This window comes from Prinia subflava, chromosome 10 (genome assembly GCF_021018805.1).
Source record: "Prinia subflava isolate CZ2003 ecotype Zambia chromosome 10, Cam_Psub_1.2, whole genome shotgun sequence".
NCBI classification, from domain to species: domain Eukaryota; kingdom Metazoa; phylum Chordata; class Aves; order Passeriformes; family Cisticolidae; genus Prinia; species Prinia subflava.
Window position 1 is genome coordinate 3233753 of NC_086256.1, and position 18098 is coordinate 3251850.

At 42.0% G+C, this 18098-nt stretch overlaps 1 protein-coding gene across 1 annotated transcript in view; it reads right to left on the minus strand.

Moving 5' to 3' along the window:
- HOOK1 (hook microtubule tethering protein 1) overlaps window positions 1-10940 on the minus strand; it is a 24183-nt gene extending 13243 nt beyond the window's left edge. Inside the window, exons 1-8 of the mRNA XM_063406971.1 lie at window positions 10785-10940; window positions 6520-6605; window positions 4890-4962; window positions 4531-4581; window positions 3422-3554; window positions 2703-2770; window positions 1422-1484; window positions 756-839 (exon numbers count right to left, since the gene is read on the minus strand). Coding sequence (XP_063263041.1) covers window positions 756-839; window positions 1422-1484; window positions 2703-2770; window positions 3422-3554; window positions 4531-4581; window positions 4890-4962; window positions 6520-6605; window positions 10785-10835 — 609 coding nt within the window. The 5' untranslated portion in view covers window positions 10836-10940. The remainder of the gene's footprint in view (window positions 1-755; window positions 840-1421; window positions 1485-2702; window positions 2771-3421; window positions 3555-4530; window positions 4582-4889; window positions 4963-6519; window positions 6606-10784) is intronic.
- Between the last annotated feature and the right edge of the window lie 7158 nt (window positions 10941-18098).

The following is an 18098-nucleotide window of genomic DNA, read 5'->3' on the forward strand; positions in this document are numbered from 1 at the left end:
TGACACGAATTGCCTTCCCAGATAAAACTCCTTCTATTCTCAGATTGTAGTGCCACAAGAGAGGGGCTAGTAAGTGATTTTTTTCTTTAAAATGTTGATTGAAATGCAAATTTCTCGTTATTGTCATGAAGTCCTCTCTCCTTTCCCTCAAGAGTGACTTGATTAACTGCTATATCCATTAAAAACAAAAATAGGCCTATTATTGGTGTTGTTTGAAAATGCCAGCAAGGATCTATTAGTTTTCATTATTTTTATCCTGAGATCTCCTCCATGTTGCAATTGTGAATGAGAAAAAGTTAGCAAATTTTAGATAAATTACAACTTTCTGTCATTCATCAACTCCTATTGAAACAGCATAATTTTCCTATGATTAAATCTAATTACTGTTTATGACATGAACTGGATTTTTTGGACACAGTACAAAAGACTAGAGGACTAAGAATGAAAAGGGCATTTTATAAAACCATGATAACGTTGTTTTAACACTACCTGCTACTAAGGGTAAACATTAAGCTAAAACAAAGAACCTTTGAGATAAGCTGGCACAGGACCTCAGCTTACACTCCCATCAGAAAACTCTTTCCAGTAATTGCATTTTGGAGCACAGAATAATTGCTTTTCCCCCAAAAGCAGCTACAAGTTCTCACAAAAATTAAACAATGCAAAATGCACCTTGCCCTTCAAAATTTCTGCAGCACCACTTTAATAGCAGCACCACTACATATTAAAGAAATAAACAACTGACTGTTTCTTACCTGCAAGTCCAGCTCTTGACATCTTTGTGCCAACTCCTCTTTTTCTGCTAGTGCTTCCTGAAGGTCTTCCAGGGCTTTTTTAAGCTTTCAAAAAAGAAGGCAGTCAATCTCTATGGCCCATATCCAAAATACTCAGTTACAGCTTCTCAAGTGCCTCCATTGCTTACACCATTGTTTAATTTGGCTGTTGGGTGCACACATTGACAGCCAAACCTATGAATACTCTGCTAGAGCAGGATCCCTGCTCACTTCACTTGCCTTCTAAATGATTATCACACTTAGAAATTATTGAAACACAACAAATTAGGCTAAAGGCATAACAAAACACAGGAATGTGCTGTCACCATTACCAAATCCCTTTAAAGGCAGGTTCATTTTATGTGCAACACCTTGTAGTGTTCAGGTTCTCAGGAATTTTAACCCCTTAAAAGTCACCTGAAGCCTTGATGCACCCCTACCCCTCCCTGTAGCTTTGCACTGACCAGTTCCACCCCACACAGGAATATGACACAGCAGTCACTGGGGGTTTTTAAAGAAGCTACAGAATAACAGTAAAGTTTTCAGTTAATTCGCACTGAAAACCAGCATTGCTTCATTGAAGGGAGGGCCAGATACCAACTTATTGTTCAGGCTTGATTTACAACAGCAACACAGTTCACAAGTTACCTGCTGCTCCAGTTCACTTGGTGCATCACACGAGGAAGGACTCGTTACTTCCTTGCTCATGAGCTACAGAAAGAGGCCACAGGAAAAAAGGTTAAATTAGAGGTTACAGATCTTTAAATTCACTATCTACTAAGTACCAACTCTTATTTTCCACTGTGTTATTGCATCCCTTCAGTATCCCCAAACAGATTAATAATGCTCCTCCTCATCTCAGGGTTGGTAAAAGTTTTAAACAGATGTACAGTAGGATGATTTTTTTACCTCCTTCCTCTCAAAATTAATCAAGTTTTCAGTAACATTGCATTGGATAAATGTGTGATGTGTTGAAAGAATTGCCACCCCCTAGTCAGTCTAACTGGAATGAAACAGAAGACAGGATTTCACTTCTTTAATTTATCACACTTCTTTGTGTCCCATTAATTGGCACTAAACAAACAATGAGAACATTACTCCTCCAATATAAATATGTACAGTGTGTATTTACCAACAATTAAAGGGCTTTACTCCTCACTCATAAATTACTGATTTTTTTTCTGAACCACCTTCTAGAAAGTTTAATTACTCAGAGGAGAACAAACACAAGCTTTATGGATTTATTTCTACCAACAGGACACATAAGCTTTAAAGACTATACAGTCAATTTAAATCTAAGTTACAAAGCTTATTACCAACTCCACAGTTACCTTGATGAGGGTGCAATTACACACCACCTTCTCTCCACAGTCAGAGTTTAGATTCTGCCTCTCTCCACACTCTGCTTCACAGTCCTGAGGCTCTCAAAAGCCAGTGACTGCAGAGCTAAGCTGTGAGCTGGATCACTGAGATGATCCAAACAAGAACAAATTAAGACAGGAGGAGGAGCACACCGTGACAAAAATAGAAGATGCAGCTGCAAGCTTGTAAGTCAGAGGCTGGAATGGTCTGTCAAAACAATGCAACCTCACGAACACAATCAGCTTAACCCTGGGACCAAGACTACAGCACTGGGACACAATTTCAGGATCTAACTCCAGTATAATCAGTGGTTGGCAACTGTGTACATTTCTTGTGTGGAACAAAAAAAGTCTTAAGCTTTTGTTGTGTGTTTGGGCATCATGAGTCTAAAACAGAAACCCTTAAGCCCTGGGGTTTAAGGTCTCTTGGTGCCAAACCTCCCAAATAACTTAGGAAAGTACTTGCACTCCTCCCTAACCTTTGCTTGGATGAAAGAATTCACAAAGGTCAACAAAAAGGTATTTGGACTTCTCAGCTGACAGCATCAGGCTGTGAACTGTAACCCACCTCTTGAATGGCAGTCATGACAACGTGTTGGACAGACTCCTCCAGGGTCATGATATTCTGTATGTGCTCTGTAAAAAGGATTGCAGTGACTCAGGACAATGTTCATCTCCATGGTCTGAGCAATATGATAAACTGTTTGCTGTAAGACCCAGAAGAAATCACTATCCATAAAGCTCCCTCAAAACAAGTGGTGGTCTCTTTATACAGAGGAGCACCATTAACCACCATCATTATTATCCAGTAATGTGGAAATAAGCACAAAAGATGATAAACTCTTAACAGGACAAATTTATACTCTGCCTAGGGAGAGATGCCATCAGAGCATGGAGGATTAGTTCTGGTAAAGGGAGAGAAAACAGCCAATTCAGCCTTGAGCCTCTGCAGACAGAGAAGCAGTTTCTAATTTAAGGACTTCATTTAATTTTGCTATATTTTCATTTGAATAGTAAGTTCTAGGTCTTAGTGCATATTTTAACAATATGAATAAACCATACATGCTTCAGTTTGTATTTTTAAATCTACTCTGAACAAAGTGTTGAGTTTTATTCACAGACATTTCCCAAGGAATTTCTGCCTTTAAATGAACTCCAGTTTCAGAACAGGCATTCACAATATTAACAATGTTGATGAATAAGAAAGAGAAGTTTCTGCAGCTTTTCAACCGTAACTATCCCCTGAGGCAGTCTGCTCTTTGCTGAGCAGGTGAAGGCAGTGCCTACCTTGTTTCCTCTCACAGTTGACTGCACAACCTAAAATCAGCTGGAGGAGCCTGCCCAGCTCAGTGGGATCCGAGTTCTCACATATCCGGGTCAGGTCTGGAAGAAGCTCTTCTGCAATCTGCTGACCCAGGAACTGAAAGGAAATTTAAAATTATGAGAAAAATAGACTCCCACTTTTGTACAATGTGAAAATCTGGTGTCGTGTAGGAGATCTGGACTGAGTGAGTTAGGCAGAGAAAATGTCCCTACAAGTTTGTTACCAGGTTTAGTTAACTGAGCACTTCCACAAGAAAATGTGACAATAGCAAAAGTTATTGGGACAGTTCTCAAATTTGAGAGGATTCATTTATTTTACCAACATAATAAAAGAATTAATAACACTTCCAGATGGAGTTGCTTCCAAATCCTTCAAAAAGCTCCTCACAAGCTCAGAGCAGTTCTGCTTCTGGGCCTGCCAGAGATCCTCAGGCCTGGCAGCACGTCAGGGCCTGGCCCTTGGTGTCACAGCCCAGCCCAGGCAGGACCAGGAAGCCACAACAAGATCTGGCAAGTTTTTCTAGACCATACCCATCACATAACTGCAATCACATCAATACAAAATCCATCAATTTTTGGTTTTTAACTCAAAATACAGCAGCCTTTTATGGCTACTGTACTTATCCCTGCATGAGACAGAACAAACTAATAATTGCTGTGTCCAGGAGGATTCCTACCTTGGCTCCCAGCTCCCCACTGAGTATCATAAAACCTACACTGGGGTTGCTGAGTCTGTTCTGTTGTGTACAAAAGGATTAAAACTTCTCTAGACAAGAGCAAACATGAACACACACACAGATGTCAGCAGGACTCTGCAGCTCAGTCCTTTCAGCATTCACCTGGGCAGAGAGTGGTTCCCAGTTCATACTCCAAGAGCCTTATCTAAAACACACCTCTCAAATTAATTTCATATTCACTCAGACCTCCCACTTAACAGATAATTATCGTACACCTTCTGCCTAAAAGGTCCTCAAAACAAATTACAGCTTTTTTTTCTACTTGGCAAGTCAAGGGGAGCAGTAATCATCTTGTTTAATAATGAGAACAACAATAATAAATTGTTCTTTCCATACCTCATGGTAGTAGTCCATAATTCCTTGCAGTATCTTCTTCAAATTACTGGACTAGTTGTTGTACATGAAAGACAAGGTTACAATTTTATTAAAAAATTTACTTTATATTAAATTGAAAAATCATTTCTATTAAAATGGTTACAAGGCAGCTCTATGAGAGGACATAGGAAGAGAAATATCACAGCAGAAAATTCCATCCAACAATGCTAGAATTAACTTAAACTATCAACAGAAAGGTCAAGCTCATTTAAAATAGCCTTGAAAAGCTTGAGCTTAATTCTCTAGGTTTTGGACTGCCAGATCTCAGAACAGCCACAACATCCAACCCCACAAACTTCACTATCTTCAGTTTTAAATACCTTGATTCTCCAGTTGTCACCAACATCTTCTTTGATGCGACCGAGCCACGATGCATCAAACCAGGCAACATCTCTGAAACAAGATCAAATGATTAATCAATGAGCACAGACTTAAATCAATAAGACAGCAAATTCCCAGCAATAAATCATCTGATCTGAACTCCAGTGTCTAGTGAGGCATGAATTCCTGGAGATTGCAAGGTAATCTGATGTCACAGGAAATTTCCATTCTGCTGGCTGCATTAAGGCACATTCCAGGGCTGGGAGAAAATCTCTCTGTGTGCCTGAGCCAGCTATCGAAAAAGCACAAGGATGTGGAGGCCTTGGTCATGCTGAATTTTTATACCTGATAAAATAATCATAATTAGGTAGAAACATCCTTTTTTGACTGGTGCTGACGTTATGTTTGGTACCTATTCCTGTGGGCTGGACTAACTAACATTTACTGCCATGTGTCAAAGGCATATATTAAGAGAACACTGTAAACTGGTGGCATTTTGTATATTTGTATATTTGGTATGTCTCTGGTTCCCCTGGGCAGAAGGGGATTCAGTTTGCCAGCATAAACAAGGAAGAATTGCTGAGGGAGGTGTTTACACACACTCAGCTGCCAAGCAGTACAATCAGAGCATATTTAACAATATTTAACTTTGACAGTGCACTGTTTATTTACTGGTCTCAAAGCACCTAATAAAGGACAATCATTATTCCCACTTGCACACAAACCAACTTGGTGGTAAGAAGTTTGCCCAAAGCACGTGGCTGCCAAACATTCAAAATACACAGGAAGCAACCTTCAGCAAACCCTGTATCAATTTTTGCCATGTCCAGAAAAGGGATGAGCCCTGTCTTTAAAAAGTACATTTAAAATCTTTACAAACATTTCTGAGTTCATTATTTTGGGGGGGAGGGTGTGGATTGTGATGGTGTTGAAGTAATTTCTTAATAATTACAAAATGATACTTTGAACCTGAGGTGGTAATGCAGACTTCAATTATCTGGGCCAACAATAACAATAAAATTGCAGTGATGACTTGTAGCATGATACTCTTTCAAAAAAAGACTTGCATTACAACTCTCTATGCAAATTTCAAAACCAGTGTATCACTCAGACTACCAATCTTCATCACACCAATAGAACAGCAAATCAAAAGTAAAATAATTCCTAACTATCAACTGAAATCGAAGTTTTACAGTTCTTGTCTTCCACATGAATAGTAAGTTGTCATTTAAAACCTAGAGCTTAAATATAAATTAATTGAGCAACCTCAGGAAGAAAAGAACACAAAGCCATGCTTTTGGAATCTTCAGTTTCTCATTCCAAAGAGAAATGTATTGCCTGAAGCATGGAAATAGTGCTGATGGGAAAAGTGAAAAAGAGAATTCATCCTTGCCCAATTATCCCCAAGCATGAATTTAATACTGCAGTATTTGTGTATCTTCTCATCATCTTTTCCACCATGTCAGTAATCAACTATTATCCCCAAAAGAGCAATGTGAAGGCATAACCTATCTTCTGTTATAAACTGTCCACTCTGAATTTCTGCCTGCTTTAAAACCAACTACATCTGCCAAACACAAAATCCTCAGGCACTGAATCCCCCTTCTTCCAGCTGAAGAATGAACTCACATTTGGTGAAGCACCTGAGCCATGGCCACGCCGCTGGTCAGGTCCTGGACATCCCTGCAGGGCGCAGCTGTATTGAACGTCTGCAGCTAAAACAGGGAAAAACACCGGGGTTCAGTTCATTAGACAATAAATTAATTGCCATCCTCCTCCTCCCCTTTCAGGCACAAGCAGTCAGCAAGATTTCTTTCTATTCAGATCCCTTCTGAACCACACAGACTTCAAACCAACCCGATTATCTCCACACTTGAGACTGTTATGACTGGTGGCTCAAAAAGTTGGTACCAACACCCACACTCTGTTTTTTCATGCTAGGCCTTCCATTGTAAAGCAGATTATGAAAAGATAACTTGGGAGACTAAAGTCGTATTTATCCAGCCTTTGAATGATGTTGCAGTGCTTAGCTCTGGACATAACCACCTAAACAAATTTAGAATCAGAATAAGGTGTGAAAGTTGATGGGGAAAATGAAATTCCAGTCTTTAACTAAAAGAACTTTGTAATAGAAATAGGAAGGGATTCTTTCAATGTTAAAATGTTTCTCTGTCTTAAATATTGTGGGATTTTTTTCCAACTATCCCTAAGCTTATAGCTAACATTTTGACAGAATTAGTTGTATATACAGAATTGGAATATTTTATTCCTCCAAGGACAATCAACTCAGAACTAATTACTGTAGATGAGAGAGCCATTTCCATACACATCAGCTCACCAGGAAAATAACAGCCTTCTTTACCACAATAAACAAAACAGAAAGTTCATTATTAGTACTACTAGAAGATAGAACAGAATGGGAGCAAGTACAAATCCTTATAAACCCCACCCACTGCAGACACTGACTTCTTAAACTCACTGCATTTCCAGTGTCCTAAATTACCTCTCCCTCTGCAAGAGGGCTTTCCCAAACACCTTCACAACTCCTGGTAAACGACCTTGTGTCTGGGAAATGGAGCTACTTGGACCAGAGGGATGGAAAAGCAGTTTCCAGCTGTGAGAATCTGAGGCAGTTTTTGTCCACTCTGTGTTTATAGTGACCATAATTCTGAATTCTTGTTTGCTTCCTTCTAAAAGAGTCCAATTAAACCAAGAGAAAATACACAGAGCAAGGGGGTTTTTCTTTCTTTTTCTTTCTAAATTTAAAAAGTGGGTTTAAATCCTGTCTTCCAGGAAGTGAGAAGTCAGCAATCCCTCGTAGGTTACATAAAAGATTAAGTGGAACACCACAGCCCAAAGCTGCTATGCCTGACAGCTCTGGCTTCCACTACTCCAGCAGCCTCAGCACAAGCACGGGCATGCAAGTTCACAACCCACGCTTCCCAAATCCAGAGTTTTTATTTATTATCACAATATTGTGATGCTGCCATCTGGCTAGACCCCTCATAAAGCAAGGAAATTGCTGTACACAGGTGCAACCCTTTCACCTGAGCCTGTTGGAGCAGACAAACAAAGCCTTACAAAACCATGACAGCCAACACTGCTTTATGCATGATCTCCCAGAATAGAAACAGCTAATTAAAATTAAGTAAAAAGCAGGACTGACAGTCTGGGTTTCTCTATGTATTTAGAAGTCACATGAGGACCTAGAAATAATGAGAGAGTAGAAGTATTAATTATGGGTTCTCCAAACCTCATGCCAGCCCAATCATTTCATCAAAACAGATTTTTACTGTTCTTGCAAAACCAATGAAAGTGGCAAGCGTGAGGAGGAGGTCAGAAAAAGAAGCCACAGACTTCAGGACTGTAGCAATGCTCTTTTTTTCCCCTCATTTTTTCAGTTTTACTAAATAAAGCTCAGAGGACATGGTGCTCCTCAGGCTGAAAACCATTTTGTGGATTCCACCCCAGAAGCACTCTGCCACTTGCTGCTACAGCAGGAGTTCTTCTCTCAGACACAGAGCTATTGCACTCCCAATATACAGCTGAAAAGTTAATTTTGTAGCTCTAGCACCAAACATTTGCAGATGAAACTCAAGTGCTGAGAGTGCCCAGCAGAAATCAGCCCATCCACCTGGGGAAGGTCTGCCCTCGACTTCACCTGACAATGAGGGGTTGAGTTTCTCCATTTCACACCCAGATTATACCCAAGAGGGACAGAGGTTTTACAGAGTAATCAAAGAGATTTTAAAATAAAAATAAATATTCCTATGCTGAAAACAAGGATATTAATAGAACAAGTCAGCCACTGGACAGAATGAATAAACATTACCAGTGGTGCCAGTGCCAAGGAGTGCATTTATAGTGGAAAATGCTTCCAATTTAAGATTTTGCCATAAATCCAGTCCCTGGTTTGGAGGCTAAGGAAGTGCAGCACTGAAAAACATCCAATTAACTTTTCCCTTACATAGAGGAAAAATAACTAACTCAGAAATTTGTTTCTGATGCAGTTTGTGAGTTCCAGCTTAGCAGGTATTACCTAAGTCAATTTTTCATGGATACTCATAAACATTACCCCTGTAATTCAGTTTAGCTGTTTTATAGCTTTTTAGCTCCTATAAAATCCTCAGAACTTTGAATTCATTGACACCTGGGCTGCAGAAACAATGGGTAACATTTTTATTTGAATCTTCTCTTTCTTCTCTGGGCGCAGCATGTTTTCTAATATTGCATTTGGTAAAATAAAAATAGGAAAATGCCAGGTCTGGCAGCAGATACAGAGAATCAGAAGCATCTGTTTGCTGTATTAATGAGTAAATAAACTGAGAAACTATTAGGAGCAGAGAGTTACAGAAACCTTTTCTCTCCAAACACAGAGCACTTCATCCCCCTCTCCCCACATCATTTTCCTCCCTATTATTCACACTGAAGTTCAAATTGTGGAAGGATGTTTCAAACACATCTAGGTGTTAACAATCAGTTTCTAAGTTGCAAACTAGGCCTGAGAAATAGGGTGCTAAATTAAAAAACCTGCATCTGCTGAGTGCTGTGTAGAAAACTTGGACACAGGGTTGGGTGTTCTTTTACACTGACACAATTGATCAGTTTAGGGCCAGTTAAGGTTCCATTAAGATTCTTTATATAATTACAGCTATTGCACTGTAATGGTACCATAAATGACAATTAGACTAAAATTATTTAAAGCAGGAATTGTAAAAAAATAAATAAATAAAGGAGTTCAGCACTACTGCCAAGATTTTTGTGAAAGAGCTCAGAAATACAGTGATTTGTTTTGCCATTGAATCACGATGGAGTTGTTCTTACTTGATTATTGAGGAGAAAATACAAAATTAAAGAGCCCATAAAAAGAGAAAGATTAAAGAACAAAAGCTATCTAAGGAGAGAGAGGTGAGTATAAGACCACCAAAATTCTAGACACCAACAAAACCTTGGGAGAATACAATGTCACTAAAAGGAAAATGGAAGGAGGAAAAGAAAGGGGAAAACGGTTTATCAGTGATTTATTACAGACTTTAAATCACCAGCACTTCTGCACTGCCAGGCAGAAATTAAGAACATCTACTTTGGCTGCTGTTCTTGTTACTTTTACCAGTTTCACTCCTGGATTTCTACAATGCCTCTGAAACCCTCCCTTCTCTCCACGATTTACACTTCACAGAGGCAAACACCTGCTAGAAACAGCAGGAACCCTTCGCACAGGGAATTGTGACCCTCCCTGCCAAGATTTCACACAGAAGTTCTATTTAGCAGAGCTCCCTGTCACCAAAATTGCTGCACCTGCAAGACCAGAACTACAGACAAGGTCACGGAAGAAGCTTGGAGAGAAAGATAAAGAGGAAGCAAGAGTAATTGATGAATTTAATAAACATGTTTGTACTCGATGACCTTACAAACCTTTCCCAATCTAAATAACTCTGCAGTTCCAAGCAGGTGCCTCTGGCACAGGTAACATCACACACCCAGTTGTGGTGTGCCTGACTAATAAACGCTTTAACCAGCCGGTATGGAATGCTCTGAGGTTTCTGCGCCTGTCAATTCAAATTAATTGCATTTATTTATTAATATTGTTCATTGCCGAGTAGTTTCCACACTGAAACCACCGCGGGAGAGCCTCACTTGGGCCCACGGGATATTGCAGTCACCACATGCACACCTCGAGGCTGCCGCGGGAACCTTTCTCTGGCTGTGAGCAGCGTGTCCCGGGCAGCCCCCGCTGCCGCGGCCGTGCCCGACCCACCCGCAGCTCCCGCTCCGCGGGCGGGGACGGAGGGAGGGGTGCACGGAGGGATGGATGGAGGGAAAAGCCCCGCCGCTGCCGCCTCCTCGCTGCCCTCGAGGGTCCCCAGAGGCGGCAGAACGCCCGCGCCACTCACCCAGAGGATGAGGCTGTCGCAGAGCAGCGGGTCCGCCGGCTTCGCCTCCATGGCGGCGGCGGCAGCAGCCGCGTCCCCCCCGCCCTCAGGCCGCCCCCGCTCCGGCGGCTCCGGCCCCGGCTCCGCTCCGCCCGCGCGTCCCCGCGGGGGCGGGGCCGCCGCCAGCGCCGACCACTCAGCGCCCACCCCTGCCCTCAGAGGCTGTGAGTGACAGCACTTCTGACCAATCACAGCGGGGGAGGGGTGCTCTCGCGCCAATCACGGTGAGACCCGTTGGAGGCGGGGGCTGCCCTCACGGCCGCTCCGCCTGCGTGAGGGGGCGAGTCCCGATCGTGTCACCCGCCCCGGGCTGTGTCACCCGCCCCGGGCTGACGCGTGGGCGGAACGCGGTCGTGTCACCCGCTCGGACTGAACTCCGGGCCGAGAGCGGCCCCGTGTTCCGCCCGCACGGCGCTGCTCCGTCCCAACATGGCGGGTGCTGCCTCTTCATAGCCCGCCCCGGCTGTCAGCGCTGCCGCGGGCACGGACGGGCCGTGGAGGTCACGGATGAAGAGCTGCTGGCGTGGTGCAGAATTACCTGTGCTTAAGGTACAGGTAGGTTAGTGTGCCTGCACCCGCCACAAACATTGCTCTCAGACCAGGACACAGAATTGCTTAAAAAATAGTTAAATTATAAAAAAGTTAAATGAGGCGAAAATTCCAATTTAATTGTCTGGGGAGGTGAGGGATTGAAAGCACTTAAGCACAGGGGTGAGGAGCAACTGCTTTAACCCTTCTAGATGTAGGAAAATGTGCCCCCTTCTAAAAGGATGGATTGAGAAGGGTTGTAGCAGTTTTACCTATTCCTAATTCATATTGTCATTTCTTCTTTTCAGGCTCCGAGTTATTTCTGCCCCCAGCCCAGCAGACTCCAGTGCCTTCACCTGCCAGCGAGGCTGAGCTGTTCCTCCAGCAGCTCCTTCCTGCCCCGGCAGAGCCCAGGGCTGCAGCCAAGGCTCTGCATCCTCACCGCACGTCAAACCCCACCACACGCGTTCTTTTCATCTTGCTTAGCTCACTACACGATAGCTAAAACGCACGAGTACTTTTTTTGTTTGATCTTTTTTTGTTCCAGAAAATACTGTATTTGTTTCACAGGAAGAGGTTAGCTGTATTTGATCAGAACTTGTGGATGCCTGAGCCAGGATCCTGTCTGCTATAGCACCCTGCCTCAGACACTCCAGAGAGAACTCTCACTACCTTACACTAAGGAGATGTGTTTATTCTGTCCCTTTCCTGTTTCAGCACAAGAACTTAAATTTTCCCTCCACCAGCCTCTTTTACTAATTTAAACCATTATTTTTTTTCTTAGCTGATTAAATTTTATGACCGTTTTCATATTGCCTGTTGTTACTGAAGTGTACAGGATGGCATTAAACACATCGGTGTTTAGGTCAGCCCAAGAGTGGACTAAACAACTTGAATAATACCTGCTGCAGGCAGCACCTGCTGGTTTTTGGCTGTTCTTCAAGATACATACTTTAATTTTCTGTTACTGATTCTACTTTGCCTCACAGAGGTTAAAATTGTGGTGATGATATGGATTGTATTTACATAACTGTTTCCCCTTCTAGTGTTCTCCGGAACTGATAAAGATTTGAGAGTGGACTTGGATTTCTGGAAACCTTATTACTGTTTCCTTCACCAAAGGTTCTTAAAGAGATTTGGTTGCCATGGAAGATTAACATAAATCCTTATTAAAAATAGAATAAGGAATAAAAGGTTTTTACAGTAAAATCCCCCAGAGTTCTGTGCTAGGATTTGTACTCCTTAGCATGCTCATTTTAGTTTTTTTAGTATTTTTGCTCTTTTTAAATTTCTAGTAGCTTTTGTTTATTTTATCCCTCTTTACTTCTTTGTAGTTACCGTAATTTGATGTCCTTTCCTGAGGGTTGATCCTCATTCAAAAGCATCCAGAAATGATTATTCCTAAGGGATGGAAAGGTGATCCAGACTGGCCAGGGCAAGGAGTGTGGCTGAGATCTGTGTCAAAACAAGGCAGGCAGGGCAGGGAAATCCGGGATTATGTCAGGGCTCACCCGTGTGCTGCTGCTGCCTGCTGCATCCAGGTCAGACGGGCTCTGCGTGCCCGAGTGCTCCCCCAGACACAGCAGTGTCAGCACTGCAAGGGTTTGGCTGCCTCTGCAGAGAAATCAAATCAGCTCCCATCAGAAATCTGCCCAGTTTTTACATCTTCCAAGTCACAGCTAAGCGGGGACACATCAGAAACGCCCCAGCTGTGCCTGGAGCTCAGCCCTGGGGCACAAGGGGAACAGGATCTCTGTGCCTTATGTAGAGTAAGGTGGGTTGGGTTTATTTTTGAAGCCTGGCTGGAGATTTCTTCATGAGCTGCAGTTTGTATGAATGTCTGTCAGTACATTCTGGGTTTGTGCCAATCAAGGGTTATGACCTGTATGAACATCCCAGAAACAGGGCCGGCCAGCCAGGCCTGTACCTCATGCCAGGCCTGCAGCTCAGTCTCCTGATGTCTGATATCCACAGTTACTACGTTTTAAAGTCAGGTTAAATTCCTTCTCTCAACAAGAACTTATTTAAAATGTGTTCACTCCTCTTGACAGTGCATCCCTTGCCATCTTGACAAAGCACTTGACAATGTCTCAGTGAGGGCTGTCTTAACTTTCCTAACAAAACAGAAGAATGGCATTTGCTACAATAATTTAATTGCTATTCATAAAAATAAAATCCAGTTCCTAGGGTGCTCTTTCTTATTTTCAAATAATACATAATTATATCCAGGAATATGAACAATACTCAGTTCAGACATAACTTGGTAGCTGGCTGACAAAAGCCCCATGTGCAGACAACTGAATTTTCCCATACTTTGTTTGTCACATATGCATCTCACTGGTAGTTAAAAAATACTGTTGGGAAATCCTAATTACAGAACTTCATCTAAAAGGGATTTTCCAAGCACCTGGGAACAAAGATATCAGAATGTAAAACCACCGAACACTGACCCTTGGTGGTTAGTCATGTACTTGCACATTTCTTGCCTTTAGAAAATGAGATTAAAAAATCTTCCTCTGCTTTCTAATCAAATTTAGTAGCTCAGTTGATTTGATTTCTGTAAGTCTGCACTTCCTGAGCATCTTTCAAAAGCTTTAGGAGCATCCAGTAATCCCTGTGGTGTTCTGTAGTACTGAGGCACATCTGAATTTTTAGATGCAGAAACCAGAATAAACGAATTCCCAACATGTGTGCAATGAATTATTACACAATGCAAACTGCTCTGATACCTGCTGGGCCACAATCCCTTCACACCCTGCCACAATTCTGGTACCTTCCTGCCAGATCAAGCTGTGTATTGGAACTTACTCCATTTTCATGAAAAAGGCATTGACTATCTGTTTATTCTCCAAATGTGGCCAATTTAGAAGTTATTGAGCATAACTGATCATCTAAAAATCATGAAATGGGAATTAAAAAGCCACTGCTGTGGACTGGAGTTGTTTGACTCTCAGTACCTTGCTGGTCTCCACAGGTTTTGTTTCCCCATTGCTTTTCCCTGCAGATGCTCAGTGGTACTTTCCAGGTCAGTTATGCCCTAAGGGAAAAAGGAGCAATGTCAGGATGATGAATGTAAAATTTTTCACTCTGGTACTGACATATCTGTTCTGTAAAATACTCTGAAATATTTTCCCTGGGTGCTATAGGAGATGAAAGTCATTAAAATCTATTCATTATCAAAATACTAGGAATTCTGGATATTTTGCACGTTCTGAAACTTATTACCTTGTCTGAGAGTATCTTCATTAAAGGACTCTCCTATTCAGCTTTTTCTGAAAGGTGGCAATATTTTCACATGGAATAAGCATCTTTCAAGTATTTCCACATTAGATGGAAATACTTTCATCACTTGAGGCCCTTCTTGGAAGTCATTCAACTATGAGAACATTTGCTTTAAATAAAAGACTGTTTAAGCCAGTGGGATTCCTCAAATTCCTGAGCCATTTATGCTCTTCTTTACACTTTTCTTAGCACATCTTAACTCAGTGAGCATTTCCTTATGCCCACAGATTTAATGCTGGTAAGAAACAGTCATCTCATTAAAACTCTGGAGGCTTGAGGCGGCGTTTCTGGTCTTTCATAATTAATTTTGTTTTGACTGGAGGTAATTTCTGGGCTCCTTGGTTGCAGACTCCCAGATAGAGTTATCTTAGCCAAGTGATACACTGAGTGTGCATGCAGAGTGTATACAGAGTAGAAATGCATGCACACCTTTCATAAAGAACAACAGTATTGTTTACTATAGGAGCTCCAGGAAAAAAGAATAACTGCTTTTTTCAAACAATAGTTAAAGTTTATCATATGTCAGGGAGGGATGCATTCATAAACTGAAATAGAAAAATGCAAATAGAGCAACAGAACCAAAATCTGTGATATCTCATTAAATTTGATAAAAAGCTATACTGGAGACAAAGCAAGTCTGAGGTAGCAAACTACTGACCTACATGTATAAAATCTTGTAATTGCCTCTTTTGGCTCATCCAGCAGGAGAGAAATGATAACATCCTTAAGGAATGATCTGCTTCAAATGTTTCAGGGAAAAATCTCAGAACTGGCAACTTTTAAGAACAGTGACTTGAAGAGAATAAAATATTTACACCTCTACAGCATCATTTCTGCTCAGCAAAACCCCAGTTTGGCACTGCACCCTTCCCTCCCCCGCTCTCACTTCCTCACTTGTTTCCCTAACATTTATTCATCTCCTTTTTATTTCTGCCTTTTTATTTACTTTCTCATTGATACCTGCACTTCTATTTTAGTATCCTTATCTTTTTTTAGTGAACAAGGTCACAAGTGAGAGTGGGCTTTGGCAATTCCAGCATTATCCAGCTGACGTTAATTGACATCATGGAACTTTTGGCAGTGCCATGGCAGCAGCCCCTCTGCAAATTCACATGTATTAAATGTCTCAGATACAATTTCAGTTTGTGCCCAGGACAGAAAATGCAGCACTGGGATATGAATTGTGGCAATTGGTGCTGGTCACAAACACAGTGAGATCCTGTTCCCACAGGTGTGCTGAAAAGGTGACTCCTAAGGCACCCCTTTGGCAGGTGGGTTTGTGTCCCAGTTTTGTGCCAGACACATTCTGATCCTGAGAGCAGCCTCACACTGAATATTGTGCACTAAATACCTCCAGTACTCACCACAGTCAGGGATTAATCAGGTAAGATCAGGAACATGGTTTTCTTCAGGACCAGGGAAATCACAAACTCACTTTCCAGGAAGAAGTAACCCCTTTGATTCTGTGCCAGGGTACTGGTATGTACTGCTAGGGAAACTAATTCTGGTAATATCTCTAATCTCTCTAAATGAAAGGATTTTCAGAACTCTATGTTCCATTATACCAGTTATATACCATTATCTTTTTATTCAGAAACATTATTGCCAGCTAAAGAATATTCCTTTCTCAGCATCTGAAAGTTAGTGTGAAAAGCACTAAAAGACATCTTTTTAAAAGGAGTATTGAAAAAGTATTCCTTAGTGAAAGAAGAGTCTGTGTTCAAAAATAGAAACACTGGGTGAAAATGTCACAGCCACCACTTGCTATTGAAAAACACAACAGGATCTCAAACCCAACCACAGCTGACAGGGTAGGAGAGCTACAGGTGGGTGAAGTGTGAGTTCTCCTGATACTGCAACATTTGTGTATTAAATAAACAAGTTATTGTGTACTCAGATTTCCCGTCATTTCCATATCAATGTCATTTTTCTTGGTTTTATTTGAAAACAGACATCAGTTTTCCTCAGAATTTTGAACACATTTTCTTTCATGTTTGAAGGTTCTCTTGCTATGGCATATTCCAAGGAGGGAAACTCCCACTGCAGGGGTCGAGCCTCTCTTGGACAGACTGCCAAGGAGGTTGCAATTATATTTTTTGTTACCGTGTTTTGCACTTATCATTTTTTAAGATAAAGGCTAATCTTCTCTGTCCCTTCCGTTTGCATTTAGAGATTCCTCTCCAGCAGCTGCTCTGTTTTTCTCATGCACAGGACCCAAGGGCACAGTGGTTCTGAGCTGAGCTCTGTGAAGCCTCCCACATATCCAGGAACACCCACAGTCACATTGCAGGCTGGAATTCAGTCACAGATGGGGCTCACTGGGGTGTGTCCTGCTAAAGCCCATCTCAGTCAAAATCCCTCAGTTTTTGTCAGGCCCTGCTCCAGAACAGTGTCAGAAGTGTTTCACACCCTCACACCCCTCAGCCCCACCTTTGTACCTCACAGGCTCCGTTTTTGCTTAGGGAGGCTCTTGGGGAGGACATCCAGAGACTGGATGTGTAAAATTGGCAATTAATAATGCAGCAATGCCAGTGGTTGGCATCTCCAGACCTCTTGGCTTTGATGGGACTGTTCAACTGTGGAGACTAAAATAGGCACGGCAGCGTTTGTCAGCTCAAACTCCAGAGCCAAACCAAGGGGCTCATTAAGAGCAAACACCAGTACTGGCATTGCAGTTGTGCTTTACAGACCCAACCAAAGATCAGGCACCAAAAAACCCCAACCTCCAATTTAGAGAAAATGGATCCAGGATTCCAACTTTCAGGTGTGTACTGGGACCAAAATGTCAGCAAGGCAACAGGAATGGCTGGCCTGGGCTATCATGGATTGACTGATTTAATGTACAGAGTCACAGAAGTTTGGATTATATTCCTCAAAATGTTCTCGAGCTATGTGAAAGGAACCTAGCTGTTATTTAGCCTTCCTCTGGTCAAATTCAGTGAGTTAGGCCAAACAAAATCTGGGTTTCCCCACTGAAGCCTGTGTACTGATGAGGTGAGAGAAGATTCCCTGCTGTCCTGCATCCAGCCAGGCATGGGGGCAGGGGAAGTGCTTTGAACTGCACAGCTGAGCAGTAATAGGCTTAAAGTGACATAAAAACCAGACCCCAAACCCTGTTTCTTCAAACAGTGCAGAATTCAGCCTGCAGTTCCCAAGACAAGTGAGTAAGGCCTGAGTTAGTGTAGAAGTGCCACAGCACAGAGCACACAGCCCTTGGCAAGCAGAAGGAAATCTGGGCTCATTTGACCTTTACAAATAATATCTTTTGCTGTTATTTAGTTAGAAGGGGTTTCACCTCTGTTAATACTAACCCAATAGGTAAAACAGACTGACCTGATGTGTTCAAACCATTTTCCAGAGTATCAACATTCCTGTCTAAAAACCAGAGGCCTGACATCTCTGTTAGCAGCCTTTATGAACCTAACACAGGTTGGAGAGAAAGAGCTGTGCTTGGAGATTTGGGGA